The following is a 17384-nucleotide window of genomic DNA, read 5'->3' as shown; positions in this document are numbered from 1 at the left end:
AAAAGTAAGTTGTTACATTTAGAATTGCAATTGCATGATTGTGACCCATAAAAACAGTGGACTCCAGCAAGTCTTCATGACATTCACAAAGGAGAATGTGTTTTACCTCTAAACCAGTTCAAAGATTATCATTTTAGTTTTTCTCCTTCAGCTGCACATCTGAAGAAACTGTCAAATTTTCAATAGATCAGCAACCATTGCATCCCTGCAAAAGAAACGCCGTGATCGTAAAAATGTCGATGATAACAACCATAAAATTCTATTACTCAATCAAACATTTAATTTAAGTAACTTATTCCAGATATCATACTTTCTCAAATCCTCTCTGAACTCTTGCACAGATGAAAACTCGCAAGCTACCAGAACATACCAAGGGTAGGTGCTCTTCACCCCTGGGTTTATCAAGATTGATCAAGTTCAATCAAGTGTAATAGGTGAAATTATTTATACTGCACCCTAGAATTCCAAGTATCAACAAAGGAATTCTACCAATAAAGCAATAGTAAAGAGAGGTGAACAGATGGTATATAGAGGGATAAAAAAGAAAATCAAAGTGAAATGGAGAAAATTAACAAGAAAAAAGAGTTTCAGAACTCAGTATTTACATTAATATCTATTTTCTTTTTTTTATAAGGACTTCTAACTTTCTACAAAATTATTTATCAAACAAGCCCATAAAAGAGTCAAAGAAAAATCTAAAAACCAAAAGCTTCAAGCTTCAAGCTTTCTAAAGAAGTGAACAAAAAAATACAAACAAATTCTACTAAGACAGCTATACTTCACTGAAGCTGTGCTGCCTTTTCCAAAGAATATTTACAGCACTTCCAAACTGCTGTTGCTCTCCCAAAGCCAACAAACAAACTCAAACACTAATTCCTGGGACCTAATATATCCTACCGATCCTCCTTCACAAGTGCAAAGCCTACAAATTCTTATTATCTCAACTGGCTAAACCCTCTTGTAAACCTGGAAGTGTATCTCTATCTCAAAACTGGCACGAAGTCCCGAGCCTCTGTCTCTGCCTCTGCCCAAGAGTCACAGACTTCTGCTGAGCAAATGCTGGGCGCAGCAGCTCATGGAACTTCTCAAGAAAAAGTGTCCACTCTTCCTCGTTGATGTTGGCCACCTTCACAAAGCTTGCACTCGCAAAGAGCTGCTCATTTGCACTTCTATGTCCAGAGGATGAGAAACCATTTTCAGATTTCATCCCAGCATATTTCTGACTCTTTTCTCCTAAACTGGTATTCTTAAGGGACATTGAAATCTTTGACATAGATGGAAACTTTTCAGGAACAGGAAGCACACCGAAACCCTTACCCTCGCCCTCCATGTCACCATCTTCACTTTCATCTTCCTCCTCGAGACTTTCCTCCAACTTTGACAGAGGGTTTTTGCCACCCACACCAAATACAGATGATCGGCAGAAATAATCCTCTCCACCCATCTTTGGAGTATAGTCCCACTCAGGATCCTCACAATCGAGGTCGAATAAAAAATCATCTTCCCCAGCTTCAGACTTTGGCACAAATGACTCCCTCTCTTCCACCAGCCTCCTCGCTTCCATGCACAAAAGCTCAAGTTCACTAGGCTCCTCCTCTCCACTACGAAATTCCCTGCTCATCATCTCACCAATCTCAGCGAGACACAGACCAAAGGCTGCAGCTTCCTTGAGGAAAATGGTGCAGAGCACCAAAATACGAAGGCAGGCCTCACGAATCATTGGAAGCTCAGAGCGAAGCATCTCACAATCCCTTTCTGGATCAAGGCTCTCAATGTAAGCAAGCTCGTCCTCAGAAAACGGGATCGAAGCCTGAGGCCAATGAATCCATTCAAAGTACGGGTCCTCCAGACTTTCAGGCAAGCAAAGACCATGGTCAATGGGAATAAGCTCAACTTGACCAAATCTCCCCACACCGTCAAGCTTCCTTACAAGAAGGTTTCCACCATGCCTGTCGGTGTTAAAAATCCTAATGTCCAGTATCCCAATTCTATGCACAGCGGAGACAGGAAAGCTCGACGTTCCATGGTCACTGGCATCAAAATCATGTTGAATGAATTGTTGACAAGATGCGATCTTACTGACCAGCTTTTTCTTGTGAGATTTGTTATTATTCACCCCATCATTGACATTGAAAATATTGTGAGTGATCTTCACCAAAGCGGTGGCAGGTACACCTGCAAAATGCTGGTGATCAAGAAGATACGCTGCAACTTCCCTGACACCTGTCTCCCCGACCCGAACAGACCGCTTCAGACCAGGCTGCCCAAGAGCCCGGCCCACAAAACCTTTTGGGTTGTTTGGCGCAAAGGGCTCCTCATCAGTGGGCTTCACAATAGCAACACTCTCACCTCTAACATTCCTGAAATAGTAAGCACCTCCAAGCCCACTGTGCACAGGCAATGGATCAACACCATTCTTGATTGCCTTGACCATCTCCTTCACCATCTGCTGGGTAACCATAAACCGATCCGAGCGCCCCAACACCTCTATCAGACTACTCTTATCTTTCTGCTGAAGGTCTCCACCTCGTGGTGAGAGACACGGGGTGGATGAACTCCGATGCATATTGCTCCTTGTCAAAAGGAGTGGTGAGTCATGCCGAATGGCATCAAGGTCATTCTTCAACACCATATCCCCATAGGTCAAGGAGCTCTCATCCGTGGGAACATTAAGAGCAATCTGCAGCCTTCTCTTCACAGTGTGAACGTTATCACTTCGATCTAGCTCCATTCCCAACACACAGCCAGTATCAGTCTGCACAAACACACGTCTCCTCCCAGTGGTCGGCTGTTTCCCATGGAAATCTCCCGAAAACGGATTCCTAAAAACCCCAACAGGGGCTTGGGTCTGAACAGGGCTATCTAACTTAGACATTTTGGCCTAATCTCTCACAGGCTCACAGCTCACAAACGAGGAGGCCGCCGCAAAAGAGAGCCCGTTCACCTCTCTCAAGCTAGCACCAAGCTCAATCGGCCGCAAACAGGAAACAACTCAGGAAACCGAACAACGAAACGATCATCAATTAAAGACCAATAAAACCCCCAAATCACCTCCTTTTAAGCAACAACCACCAATGACTAGTGCACAATACGAAAGATAGCAAAGTTTCAGCAACACTACATTGGGAGATCCATCGAACTAAGTAGATTTCTTTCTTTATACTTCGATTATCTGTAAAGAAAAGTGATAATAATATAAATCAATCATAAAAAATCCTAGATAACATACATAAACCATTTCTCTTTATTTGAACATGGACAGATCTAACACTACAAAAAAAAACCTTTACCAATCAAATCCAAAGCTGAAAATAAAAACATCAAACAAAAAAATCATCTACGCACTATAAAATCGAAAGTAACATACAAACTTAAAAATCAAAATAATACAAATCTGAAAAATCAATGTAAAACAACACTGATCTACATTAACATTTACTTATAAAATCTTTAACGAATATTACTGACATCTAAACAAGACAAGCAACCTAAACTTGCTACTAGTTATATTCGAAAACCAATTGAAAAAATTATTCACAGCTGAAAAGATAGAAATTCCAGATCAAAAAAATGCACTATAAAAATTAACATGAATCGAAAGAACTAACCTTATGATAAGAAAAAGATCTGGAAACGACAAAATCTCAAAGTAAAGAACTTCGGTAAGAAAAATAAATTGAAGAATATGGAAAGAATGAAACAATGATTCTCTCTCCTGTATTCTTCTCTGAACGCGTTATCTGGTTCTCTTGTAGCTCAGTTATAGTTCAGTGGACCGCCAAATAGTGAAGAGAGGGGGTTTAAGGACATTAAGGTAACTCAACCCTAGTTAAAAAGTAAACCAGGGAGTTTCTCTCTCTAAGGAAAAAGAAAATGAGGTTTAGAAAGAGGAAATGAGGAGTTGGATTGGAAGTAGGGGTGAAAGTTCGGTGTGCGGTTTGGATTAGGGCCTAATCCAATCCGATCCAAATAAAATTTGGATTTCAATCTTTCAATCCGAATCCAAACCAATTAGGGTTTGAATCCGATCCAATCCAATCCGAATTTTCATACTCTAGATTGGATCCGATCCGAAAATCCGATTTTTTTTTAGAACTCTAGTTTTTCGATTAAATTAATTAAGCACAACAACAACTTAGTAGATTTAGGAAATGAGGAACAACTTAGTAGATTTAGAAAATGAGGAACTAAGTGCACTTTGTGTTTTAGGAGAAGGGTTGAAGTGCTATGTGTATTGGGCTATGGAGTAGTTTTCTTTATAAAAAAAAATCAGTTAAGCACTTAAACCCAATCGAGATACATAATACAAGGCATATTACTATTTGGTTATATTGGATTCTTGGATCCGATCACCCTCAATCCAATCCGATCTGAAAATCCAATTTTTCAAAAAATCTCAATCCGATCCAATCCGAACACAGTTCAAATCCGATCCGAATTACTAATTCGGATTGGATTGGATTGGATTTTGGATATTATCCGAATAACTTTCACCCCTAATTGGAAGGGTCTAGAATGAAGAGTAACTACCGTTAGATATAAAAAGAAAGGAGAGAAGAGGAGAGGAGGTATGGGCGATGGGGGTGACGAGGAGAGAGAAAGGGGGGTTTTAATTGAGGGGGTGGAATTTGGACGTGGTTTGGGTCACAGTCATTGTAAGGAGGGAACCAGGGGTGTTTTGGGGAGTTTACTTGGGAGATTTCTTGTTTTTTACTGCTGTATGAAGTTGGAAGATGAGGTTTTATGGCCGTTTTACCGGCATGTAGTAATTGCTGACTTCCTGTTAATTCTAATGCTCTTTTTCTCGAGACACGGGACTCAGGGATTTTTTTTTATTTTTTTATAGGGACTATTTGTTTCTGTCTTTTTTTTATTTGCTATAATTTTTATAATAAATCGATTCTTTTTTCTTTTTTTTTTCTTTTTTCTATCCCCTCAAAAAAAAAATGGATCCTTTTTTACTAATCATTTTTATGTTTTTTTAGAGTCTTCATTGGAAACCCCATGATAAAATTATGGATCTTATTAGATCAAAAATTTTATCCCAAGGTCCACTAGGTCAAGCTTAGCTTAGTGTTACACTAGTGTATATGCAAGGAATGCGTGCGTCAACAACCTTATGTAGTTATATGTATAAACGAATACTCCCTCTGTTTCACAATATAAGGCATTCACGCATTACGAAAATTTGCTTTGACCACAAATATCTCTCAAATACGATAAATAAAAATTATGAAAATTATACCGTTAGATTCGTCTTGAAAAATACTATAATAATATTATTTTTTAGAATTTTTATCAACATAAATTGAGAGTAATTAACGGTCAAAGTTCGACCTCGGACATTGTGCGTGCCTTATATTGTGAAACGGAAGGAGTATGTTTTTAAATTTTAAAATTATTTTAGTAGTGATGTAAATTATTGAGGTTTTTTTTAGATGTTATTATCTTTTTAAATTGCAGGTGGCCGGTTTTTAACTGTTCAATAACGTCACTGGAAATTTTGGTTGATTATTTAATAATTCCTTGTCAGCAGCTTTGGTATAGTTCTTTAACAATTGTAAATGCTAATAAACTATATTGTTTGAACTTTATAAATACGAAGTATTATGTTGTCATGCTATACCGCTAATTTTTTATTAAAGATTCTAATTAATTTCTTAAATTGGTTTTGTCAAGTTATTAATGGTGATTACATATTCCATATCGCAAGTTGCATTAATTCTCATTTTTTTTAATTTTTTATAAAAAAAACATTGTTTTAAATTATTTCATATCATAAGTTGCATTGATTCTCATTGTGTCTTGGCACATTGTACACTACAGTGTATGATGAATGAATTCTGACTATAGAAAAACACTTATATTTCCTTTTATTTTTGTCCAACTAACTTTAATTATCGCTTTTCAATAAATTTATGGTCCTTGGTGAAGTCTTATGGGATTGGTATCCAATACTTAGAATTAAATTCGTCTACATCATCGCATTAAGTTAATCTTTAACACCCAAAAAAACTTATGGTCCTTTATATCGTATACTTGTGCAAAAACAAATGTAGACAACAAAATAGCTTTTAGACTCAAATTTTGTTGGTGGTGTTATTAGGTGGTTGATTAGTTCAACATAGAATATCTTCTTTTATATAATTGTACTTTTTTGTGACATATAAAATTTTGTTTGCTTTATCAAAAAGTTCTAACACTTAGATTAAGTAACAACCCTATTATATGAGAATTATCTCAAAAGGTGTGTTTTTAGAAAAAATTATTAATCAAACAACTCCAAGTTCTTGACTTTCAAGTATCGATATATATCTAATTTTCATACAACCAAACACTCTTTATTTTATTTAACAGAAACGTTTGTCATTTAGGAGTGTTTATTTAAATACGACATTTGACCTTTTCTGGTACATTGACCCACTAATTTGACCCATTAATTCAATGCACATCTTTCTTACTTCTAGTCTCGTTTTCTTTTCTATAATAACTTTTTCCTTACTTTTACTTTCCTTTTCTTTGCCTTTTACACTTTTTCCTTAATTTAGTGAAAAGGAAAATATACGTATAAAAAAGTAATTTAGTATAAAAATGGTAGTGGAGTATTTTAAAAAATGACCATAATAAGGTCCAAAATTGTCTCGGATCATATAATTCATAGTTTTATCTCTATTGACATGTGCAAATTACAACTCAATATTATATATTTATTTCTCTATATTATATCCTTCGTCTTTATTGTTTTGAAGTTGGTTCAATATACTACTCATATACAACAACAAAAAATAATGGTCAAGAATTTTTATTGGTGATCATATAAATAAGTCGAAAGAATAAATAGGTATATAGTGAGTAGTATTACTTATATCTCCTATAACATGCACAAATGGAATTTTATGTTCGCCAGATGCAAGAATTCGACCATTAATATCTCTAATTATTAATAAATAAAATAATAAAATTTAATATTATAAAATATATACTAAAACGAGCCTATAGATCTCACATGACTATATTATGTGTTAAGTATAAATCACGCATGATGGTTCAAAGTAGAACATGTGAATATTGTAAAAGTACATACTGTGTAGATTAAAAAGTGATAAAATAGAATATTTTGTGCATACATTTTGTATAGACATCTTATCTTTGATAGGTTTCCTAAAATAGTTTCGACTATTATTAGTTTGTAACTTATTGTAAATATTGATTATAGCCATGCCTCCATTGAGAAGTTCTTCTGAATTTATAGCATGGTATCACAAACAGATGTAACTTCCACAAAAATATATATTTTTTTTTTCTTTTCATCCTTGGGTCGTGCGCGTCCCATCCAGAAAGCTTCTGCCACCCCCCCCCCCCCCCCCCCCCCGTCGTGTGTGCGCTCCCTCGTCTTCCTCTTTGATGCTTCACCACAGCTTGACATTTGACGCTCAACTATCTAAGCCCTTTTCCACCAAATATCACCCCAGCACTCCAACTTATCTCGCGTGCAAATCTAGGCCCAAACCCAATCCCCCGCATAGCAGCTCCCCCTATGTGTTACCCCTGGCCGAGGCCTACCCCTGCCACCCATCTCTCCCCTTTGCGTGCTCCATTAAGGCCCACCCCCCTGCCCACACTCCCTTACGAACCCAAACCCACACCATTAACCATATGTATAGCCCACCCCCTCTTCATGGCATAGCCCTGATTCACTCGACATGGCCACCACCTACTTCACTGCACCCATGCTCAACTGGTCCACAACTGACATCAAAAACCCAACCATAAATTTGGTATGAACACCCTTCCCACCCATCTTTCTCTTCACACCTCACCTATTCCAAAGTCACATGACATAGCCTTGACTAATCCTACTGGAATGTGGCAACGAACGATGAATTTGGTACTCATAATATACGGACATGGGATTTGGTACTTAGACCTCTCGAGGTGAATATTTTGAATTGGATGTGGATTTATAATCACAAATAAAATGATAAAGGTGTACTCCAAAGGCACAAAGTTCGTCTTATTTGTGATGGCAGGTCGTAGGAGTTCATTGTGATAAGACTTTTAGTCTGGTTGTCAGACTGCCTACTATATGAACTGTGTCGGGATAGCAATGACTCGTAGTTGGTCCATTCATCAGTTTGATGTTAAAAATGTATTCTTACATGGTAATTTACAGGAGGTCGTGTATATGCATCAACCCTCCAGTGTTGTTGATAGTTGGTATCCTCATTGCGTTTGCCGCCTTCGAAAGGCACTTTATGGCCTTAAACAGGCAACCCATGACTGTATTAGCGCTTCACTTAGTTTATGCTTAAGATGGGATTCGTCATTGCTCAGTGTGACAATTCCTTTATTTTTATCGTGGTACTAATATGGCCTACCTTCTTCTCTTGTGTTGATGATAACATATTAGGCATATCATTTGATGCCTTATGAGACCACATCACTTCCAATTTGAACACTGAATTTCCTATGTTTGATTCGGGTCCTCTCTATTATTTTTTGGTTATTTCAGTTGGAGTATTTGTTCCTCTGTATGTTACTTTTACAATGTACATATGATTAGGAAATACTAGATCATGTAACTATATATTAGGAGTTGTGGAACCTGAATGTTGTTGCGACTCTTGTTGACTCTACTCTAAACTTAGTGTAGATACGCGTCCATCGTTGGTCGGCCTAACTCAGTACAGCAGTCTGGCAGGTGCTCTTCAGTACCTTACATTCACTAGGCCAGATATTGCTTATGCGGTACAAAACATGTGTCTTTTTATGCACGATCCTAGGGAGCATCATTATAATGCATTGAAACGCATCCTACATATTTTTCGGGGAACCATTGATCATGGGGTTGCACTTATATCCTAATATTCAGTTGCACTCGATCACTTATATAGTTATACAAATGCACATTGGGTGGGAAGTCCTAACTCTCACACTGCTTTCTCGGGGACAACTTAATTTTGCGACAGTCTAAGTATCATTCTACTCTTTCTTAATCAAGTGTATAGGCAAAATATCGAGGTGTTGTGAATGCTGTCACGAAAGCTTGTTGGTTGAGTAATATACTTTTGGAGTTATATTGCCCTATTCGACAGGCTACTATTGTTTATTGTTATAATGACATTTCCATTTACCTCTCTCACAATCCAGTTGATATAATGAATACACCAAACATGTTGAGATAGATATTTATTATGTTCGAAAAAGGATGTGTTGGGTCACATTCAGGGTTTACATGTTTCTACAAGGTATTAATTTGCATATATCCTTACAACAGGTCTTCCGCGATAGTTATTTTTGGAGTTCATCTAGTCTTATCATTTGTCATCCTCCCGCTATGATTGTGGGGATGTGATGTATTACTTAATGTATCTCAACGATCAAGAGAAATAATTTTTATTTATTTATTTTACCGTATACAATAGTGATGTAGTGAAAAACCCTTTTATTCAAAGGTTTTACAAATAATTGTTCCACTTACACTTTTTACGCATATCAATGTAAAACTTTAGTATTAATATCTTTAGTTTTTTATTTGTAAAAATTAGAAAAAAGCACATATTAATAAAAAAAATATTAAGACGAATCTAACAAGATTTCACATGATTATGTTTTTATTCACGTATAAAGCACAAACAATGGAAAAAGTGAAATTTGTTAATATTATAAAATTTCAAAGTGTAACAATTTCAAATATAGAGGAAATATATATTTTTTTTATAAAAGTATATAATATCGATTATTGACTTTCACACTAATGTTTGAGAATTTATCATATATAATATTACTTTTAAGGCATGTTATCTTCGACATAAAACAAGTGAACTGATTGCAACTGAGCTGAAATGAATTACATTATAACTAATAGAAATGATAATTGGAGCTGAACTGAACTGATTGCAACTGTAACAACCCGCACTTCCGAGCTACTAGATAATCACAGTTAACATTCATAAATCTCAATCAACACTTAATAAGCTCGAATTCACATTATATTATAGCGGAACAAAACCTATTATAAGATCCTGGACCTGTGGGTTAGGGCCAACAACAAAATAACTTGAAAACCAAATATCATACTATAAAACCCGGGCTTCCGAGCTGCTAGCCAATCACACTTAAGATTCACTATTCACAACCAATACTTAATTAATAAACCTCGAATTATATTCACTCACAGCGGAAACATAACCTTACAAATTGATCCTGACCCTGTGGGTCAAGGCCCACAACAAATCATCTTCAAAACCAAATAACAGATTACATAATACCTTACTTGATTTCCAAAATAATATAATATTTTAATCTCAAATAAGGATATATACTCCTAAACACAACCTCTGAATAACTAATCTAATTATAACTTTATAACCAACTATTTCCTTCGCTCCACATCAAGCCTCCGACATACACCTGCAAATTACAAAGGAAAATACAAAACAAAAACGAAAAACTAAAATGAGCGAAAAACTCAGTAACTTTACTTCAGCCCGTCAAAACGGTTTTGGTTCGCAAACGTTTTTCATATAAGAAACAAACTTGGTAATTATCGGAAAATAATTCCTTACTAAAAATATATTGCTGGCATAGCTTAATCACGTAACAGAAATCGCTCGCAACAAGTACAGGCAAAAACTTAACATACATAATGTAACATAACACAATATATGATCTTATCTGGTCTTAACTCATATCTGAATCATTTCCCCCCACCTGGTACGTTGCCCAATATTCATCTTAGTTCATAAGCTAAGCCAACTAAAACAATTAAGAAATCATTTTCTCATTATCATACTCAAATCATATTCCAATAAACACAAATATTTCTGAACAATTCCAATAACATAACAAAAATCATATTATATATCAATCAATATAATTTCATACTCAACACACGTAGATGCATCTATAACCATGGCCATGACTTTAAACGATATATGACATCTAATATTCAATATAACACACGCACGGACATTTAAATAGATTTTGTTGAACATAAAGGTTACATCAACTCAAGAACAACTATATAGAACCTCCAAGAATCGAAAACTTGATCTCCATCTTGAACTCCATAAAAATTAGTTCCATGATCATATCAACATCAAAAAAATAAGAATCAAAATATACTCATACACTCTTATATTTGAAAACTAGTCCATTTTGCGTTGTTCACGAATTCCACTCAATTACCATTCAAATCCTAACGAACATGAATTCCATAAATTCAATTACTTCAACATCAATAATCAACAACTATTTTTGAACTAATCTAACTTTCTTCTATTATACTCAACATCAACCTCATAATACGCTAACTCTAATCAACCTCATTCCTCTTAATAACATGATACAATTAAAAGTTCAATTCTCCAATCCAAACTCTTATTTGACATAAGGTTTTACAAAACAAGACCAAGTTCAGAATCTACTTATTAGTTACTTAAAACAAAATCAACAAACTGATTTTGCAATTTACTTAACAAAATAGAAGATTAATATAAATCAAAATGAGTTTTAATCTAAGTAATTGAAAAAAAAGTTCTAATCCTTAATCTCAACAACCCAAATGAAATTGAGAAGAGACCACCGACTGAGAATGAAGACAACAACAGACATCTTGAGGAGGAAAACTCATTGAGCGAGCGAGAGGAGATGCGAGAATGAACCTGAGAAATTGGGGTTTTCATCTTTCTAGAACTAATCAGAAAATTAGGAGGATTAATCTCCATTTTGGAGTTTAGATGAAATTAAAAATCGAATGGGAGGTTTTTACTCTATTTGACCCGACAATAGAACTAATGATTTATGTCTCTCAAACATGTGACACGACGAAAGGAAGAAAAAAATATATAATTTAGGCTTTTCTCTTTTCTTTTCCTTTTCTAAAATCATTTTTTTTACTTGTTATAAATCCAAAACATTTTCCTTTATAAATTACCTCCAATTCAAACTAAAAGCATAACTTTACTAATATAATAATTAATTTTAACCTGCTTGTAAATGCGGGATATTACAGCAACTGAACTGAACTAATTGCAATTGAACTGAACTAAACTGAAAATAAGTTGGAGAGAACAGTCCCGTAGATGAAGCAATGATTGTTACTTCTGTCTCCTTTGGAGTTGCCATGAGTTCTTGGACTAACTAAATGTTTGTTTATGACTTATGTGGTATTTCTATGTATTGTGTGTTATCTTAAACTTAAAAAAAAACTTAAGGAATGATCAGGTTCAATTTCTAAACTTAAAAAAAAAACAACCTCCTCTACTTTTTTGCTCTTTTTTCTCTCCTCTTCCACAAAACCTAGTTTTCAACTTAGGGGCTACCGCCACGACGCCACCCTTTTTGGCGGTGGTGAGCCACTTTTTTTTCCCCTTTTGTTACTAGTTTTTATGTTATTTTTTCTAATAAACTTGAGTCTCTCTCTAATGGAGAACTTTTCTACCCATATATTAGAGGTAATCATGTGCCGGACCGAACTTTGGCCAAAAAATAGCCCGTTTCGGGCCAAAGTCGCGGGCCGAGATGGGCCAATCACTGGGCCAAAAGCTCCGCGCCAAACCCCATTATTTCGGGCCAGGTCTAACGGGCTTTTCATGTCAATCGGGTCAGGTCGAAATTTAGCCTATTATTCCAAATTTAGGTTGCCAGTGGCCCAAAATTGTTGCCAAAAAGAAGTGCCCAAAACCCGCTCGATTTTGGGTCGGACCAGGCTCACCTTGATCACCTCTAGGTTATATCAACCCATATATTGGGTTTATCTCTCTCCATGTGAGAGATGGGGACTATGTTTTTGGTCTTTTGTGTAATTCAAGAGGTTGATTTGTTGATCAAAATTTTAGCGGGGTTGCATCAGATGTCAGTACTTCGTCTACAATCACTTGAATTAAATTCAGTTCTACTTCAAAACTATGAGAGATCGATAGACCCCATTGTACAATGATGCATCAGACAACGATGTGAAAGATGAGAGTTTTCAGAAGTATTAGTCTCCTTAACGATCGTGTTTTTGTAATATTAGAATTGTATTTATTTCGTTTTGATATGTATTTGTTAGTTTTGACTTGTATTGTAGATGTTGTATAACTTTGAATCAGTGGATTATTTTTATTTTCAAAAATAGTAAAAAAAGGTTCAATTTCTAAACTTAAGATGAAAGCATAATCGTATCTAATCAATTCTGATAACTTCAATTTATATAAATTTAAATGAAGAGAATGAATCTGTAAGTACTAAATGTGATGCAGACCAAGTAGTACTTGGTCTAGTGATTTGATTTCTATCTTACAAACTTGAGGTTGTGGGATGAAATTTCACTAGAGACACTTTTTGAGGTGGGGATTTTCCACTTATCATTCCCCCTACTCACAGGGGCCTTGCTTGCAAAGTCCGAATCGAGTTTACCTAAGCAAGGTTTCAGTCCGATTAGGACGTCTTCTCCTTACCTTAAAAAGAAAAGTAATATTTTCTCATTTTCGTTTTAAATGCAACAAATGAGCATTATTTGTAAGATATAAAATATTTATTTTTGTATTTATAACGAAACGGAGAAAGTATATATACTGCATATCCAGCATTATACTTAATCCAAATTCTCCATAGTGCTCGTCTCACGTGCTTTGCACATTTAACATTTTATTCCCATTTTATTCCCATGGTAAATATACAAAAAATTGTATTTAGGACATAATTCTATGTGCTCATAGAACAGAAACACTTAAAAATTTGTATACTTGATCTTTATTGTTCTAGACAGAAAAAGACAGTTTGATTTTTTCTCCCAGGAGCAAAAAAATGAAGATTCTGTTCGAAATAGAGTTGAATTTTTTTTCTATATTAGGAGCGCGGAAGTTCTGCAAATTGAGCAGAATTAACAGCAATAATAGAGAAGGGTAGATCCGACATTGGAGCATTTTATATACTCCATACCATCGGTCCATGTCCATCTTGCAAAATTCTAGGGGCTATGCCCGTGAGCTAGAAGTCAAAATTTGCCCCTGGATTAAGGGAAGGGGAGGTGAGAGAAATATTATGGAGTGACGAAAATAGCCCCCCACAATTGGGAAGGTGCAATGTAAAGAGGTGGGATATCATATGTGGGACCCGTTAGTATGGACTATGAGTGAAGAGTGGAATCATGAGTGGGACCCTGCTGCCAGTGTAGTGCTCGTCATGATCAATAAGATTGATGTCTACTTTTTTTTTTTATCTTTCTTCATTCTTTACTTTTTTATTATATAATTTATGTCCTCTTATCTTTAGATGTTTGTTAATTTTGTGCCAAAATATTAGACGAGAGATTGGTCTATAAAAAAGCAATTCGACTTGTGTAAACCTGATTTACAGTAAAATTAGTCTGTATCAGGTTCACACACGTAAATCGAGACACACACTATTATAAGACACATAAACTCTCACTATATTATAAACAAATACACTATATAAAAGAGAAATACATTATATCACAAAGAAGTACAATATAGCGCAAAGAAACACTACAACTCTTGCAAAAAAAAAAACACACACTATATCATAGAGAAACACGTTATACCACAGACAAACACACTATCAAAACTGACAATATTATCCTAATCTTATAACAGATCCAATTATACAATCAACTATAATACATAGAAACCACTATATCACAAACAAATACACTATATCAGAAAGAAATACACTAGATCATAGACAAACATATTATAGCACAAATAACACTATCACAAATGAACATACTATAGCACAAAGAAATACAATATACAACACACAAACACACTATATCAAAACTGAAAATATAATCCTAATCTTCTTTAATTGTACAATCAACTATATACGAAAACTGAAAAACAGGGTAAGAACTTGAAGAGAAAGAAAATGAAGCAATTATGAGAGAGAAATTGAGAAGGCAATAAGGAAATTTGAGGAGATAGAAAAACAAAATTAGAAGTTGATATCATTACAACCTAGATAATTCTATTGGGTGCACCCTAATTAGTGTGCACCGGGTTTATACAATTTTTTTTTCTAGAAAAGTGATACATGCCATATTAGTTACAATTGTCAAATATATTTTTATTTATAAATTTCATGATTGATTTTATTAACTTACCGTAATATTTTGTTTATTGCAAAAGTGAAAAATTGACGTTATGACATGATACGTTATTTTTTAAAAAAACTTCTAATGAATTGAAATAAAAATAACAATTTCAATGTAATTGGGGTAAAAGAATGTTTTTATTTTCATAAAAGTGTTGGAGATCAAAAATATCGTCTATGTATTTATAGTTACATGTAATTATAAGTCTTTATTACTTCCTCCGTCCCAAAATATAGTTCTTGTTTCATTTTGCACAGTCTCCAAGATGTACCTTTGACCTACGATATCTTCTATTTCTTATTAGTAAAAAATATATAAAGTTGATATTACAAATTTACGCATAGAGACAAATCTAATAAGACCCCTCATGAATATGTTTTTTTTGTATACATTAGTAAGACTATTTGGTCAAAGTTTTTAAAATTTGACTCCCAAAATAGGAATGGGAACTATATTTTGGGACGGTGGGAGTATGTCAGTTTTACTTTCAAACATTAAACATTAAAATTGTAGTTAATTGGTGGTTAAACTGTCACATTTTATTATAAAGGTCATATGTTCGATTCGTATTAGCTAGACATTGTTAATAAAAGAGTCTCATGCCGCAAATACATTGGGGTGTTGTTTGGATCTATTCCTTAAATACACTTCCTATAATAGTATTAATTTATGAATTTATGACATAATTACACTTTAACCGATGTAATTAATACTTTTTATTGCTTATAATTTTTATTTTTAGGTTCTTATATCTATTAAATATCATTTATTTTACAATGGAGAAAGTATATAAGTGGTAGTGGGATGTTTATTTTAATATGAAATTGGGCCAATGTAAGAAGGGGGGGGGGGTTTCAAAAGTGCAATATAAATATATCTAAAAAGGAAAGATATAAAGTAATATATTTATATATATGAATGCTTGTTAAAAAATTGGCATTTTTAAAGAAATACTCCATTCGTTTTCTTTTTTTGTTCTTATTTAGAATCGGGAAAGAAACCAATTTAACTCAAAAAAGGGGTAAGATTCCACTATTTTAAATAAAATTAAATTAACTAAAAATAAAGATTCTACCTCTTTGAGTTATTCTATGTTAGACAACCAATGATACAAAAAGTTTGAGCGTTAATAGAATAAAGTAACTATGTACAAACTAGTGTGAACACATTTTTTGCTCGTTGAGTTATTCTATGTTAGACAACCAATTATACAAAAGTTTGAGTGGTAAAAACATAAAAAAAATGACACCTCACTAATGTGGACACAATTATCTCAACTTAAAAGTAATGAAAAATTTAATTCATAATTTATACTATATACGGAAAGATTCAAAATAAGAACAAAATATTGAAATTTCCCAACGGGAAATACAAGAACAACAAAAAAAACGGAGGGAGTAGTTCCCTTGACTCTCAAAGGTTTATTCATTTTATTTTCTTGAAAACCAAAGCTTATAAATTTTGACCACATTGTTTTACTAATTTATATTTTGTTATTTCTACACTACAGGAGGGGGAGTGAATTGTATGTGTAGAAATAAACGTAGCTTTTTTGGAAATTATAAAACATAAACAAAGAAACAAGTGAAAGAAACACAAGGGATTTTTACGAGGAAAAACTTATTGGGCCCAACAAGACGAAACAATCTCAACCACTAGAGATTTTAAACACAACACTTCCATTAATTAGGTAAAATAACTTTGTTACAACCTAGTTTTACTCACGGGCCATACCTTGAGTTCCTGAACAATTATTCAGTTGTTCCTCTCAACTTCACTTGAACTTTTCTCACTTTAACTCGATCCACTTTAAGCTTTCTCTCTTACAGGACTTCACTCAAAATCCCCTTACCCCAAACCAAAATACAATGATCAATAAACTTAGTACAATTAGAGTAAGAAAGCAAAGAACAAATGGCTTTTATTAGAGAATCAAGGCACTGACACTTTATTTAGTTAAACTCACTAAATCACTTGGTCAGACACAAATTGAAACTTGATTAGATATACGTATTTGTTATTTGTGACTTGAAATCTTGTAAATGGCATAAGGCTGACTTTTAATGCACATATCTCTCAATCTGTAAATGATTTTGATGTGATTCAAATTGGTGGTGATATCTTGTTCAAAGAGCTTTCCAAAGATAGGTAATATGCCCAATTCTGCTGAGAAACGAGAAAGTTATGCCCTTTTTACGAAGAACTGCCGAGAGCATACCGCAACTCGCGGCAGCTATCACGACTCGCGGTTTGCAAGATGCGTTTTCAAATCAGTTTTATTTTT

At 34.4% G+C, this 17384-nt stretch overlaps 1 protein-coding gene across 1 annotated transcript; it reads right to left on the bottom strand.

Annotated features, from left to right (window-relative positions):
* Positions 1–568: 568 nt before the first annotated feature.
* Positions 569–3926, bottom strand: LOC104896142 (phosphatidylinositol 4-kinase gamma 7). The gene is made up of 2 exons (XM_010682850.4): positions 3609–3926; positions 569–3172 (listed from the first exon to the last, which is right to left on the bottom strand). Exon 2 carries the CDS (start codon positions 2873–2875, stop codon positions 986–988), a length of 1890 nt encoding a protein of 629 aa, XP_010681152.2. The 5' UTR covers positions 2876–3172; positions 3609–3926; the 3' UTR covers positions 569–985.
* Between the last annotated feature and the right edge of the window lie 13458 nt (positions 3927–17384).

The sequence above is a fragment of the Beta vulgaris genome, chromosome 6, assembly GCF_026745355.1.
Source record: "Beta vulgaris subsp. vulgaris cultivar EL10 chromosome 6, EL10.2, whole genome shotgun sequence".
NCBI lineage: Eukaryota > Viridiplantae > Streptophyta > Magnoliopsida > Caryophyllales > Amaranthaceae > Beta > Beta vulgaris.
This window is presented reverse-complemented; position numbering and strand designations above follow the sequence as displayed.

Coding starts and splice junctions, on each gene's coding strand:
- LOC104896142 (XM_010682850.4), bottom strand. CDS start 2,875: ATGTCTAAGTTAGATAGCCCTGTTCAGACCCAAGCCCCTGTTGGGGTT.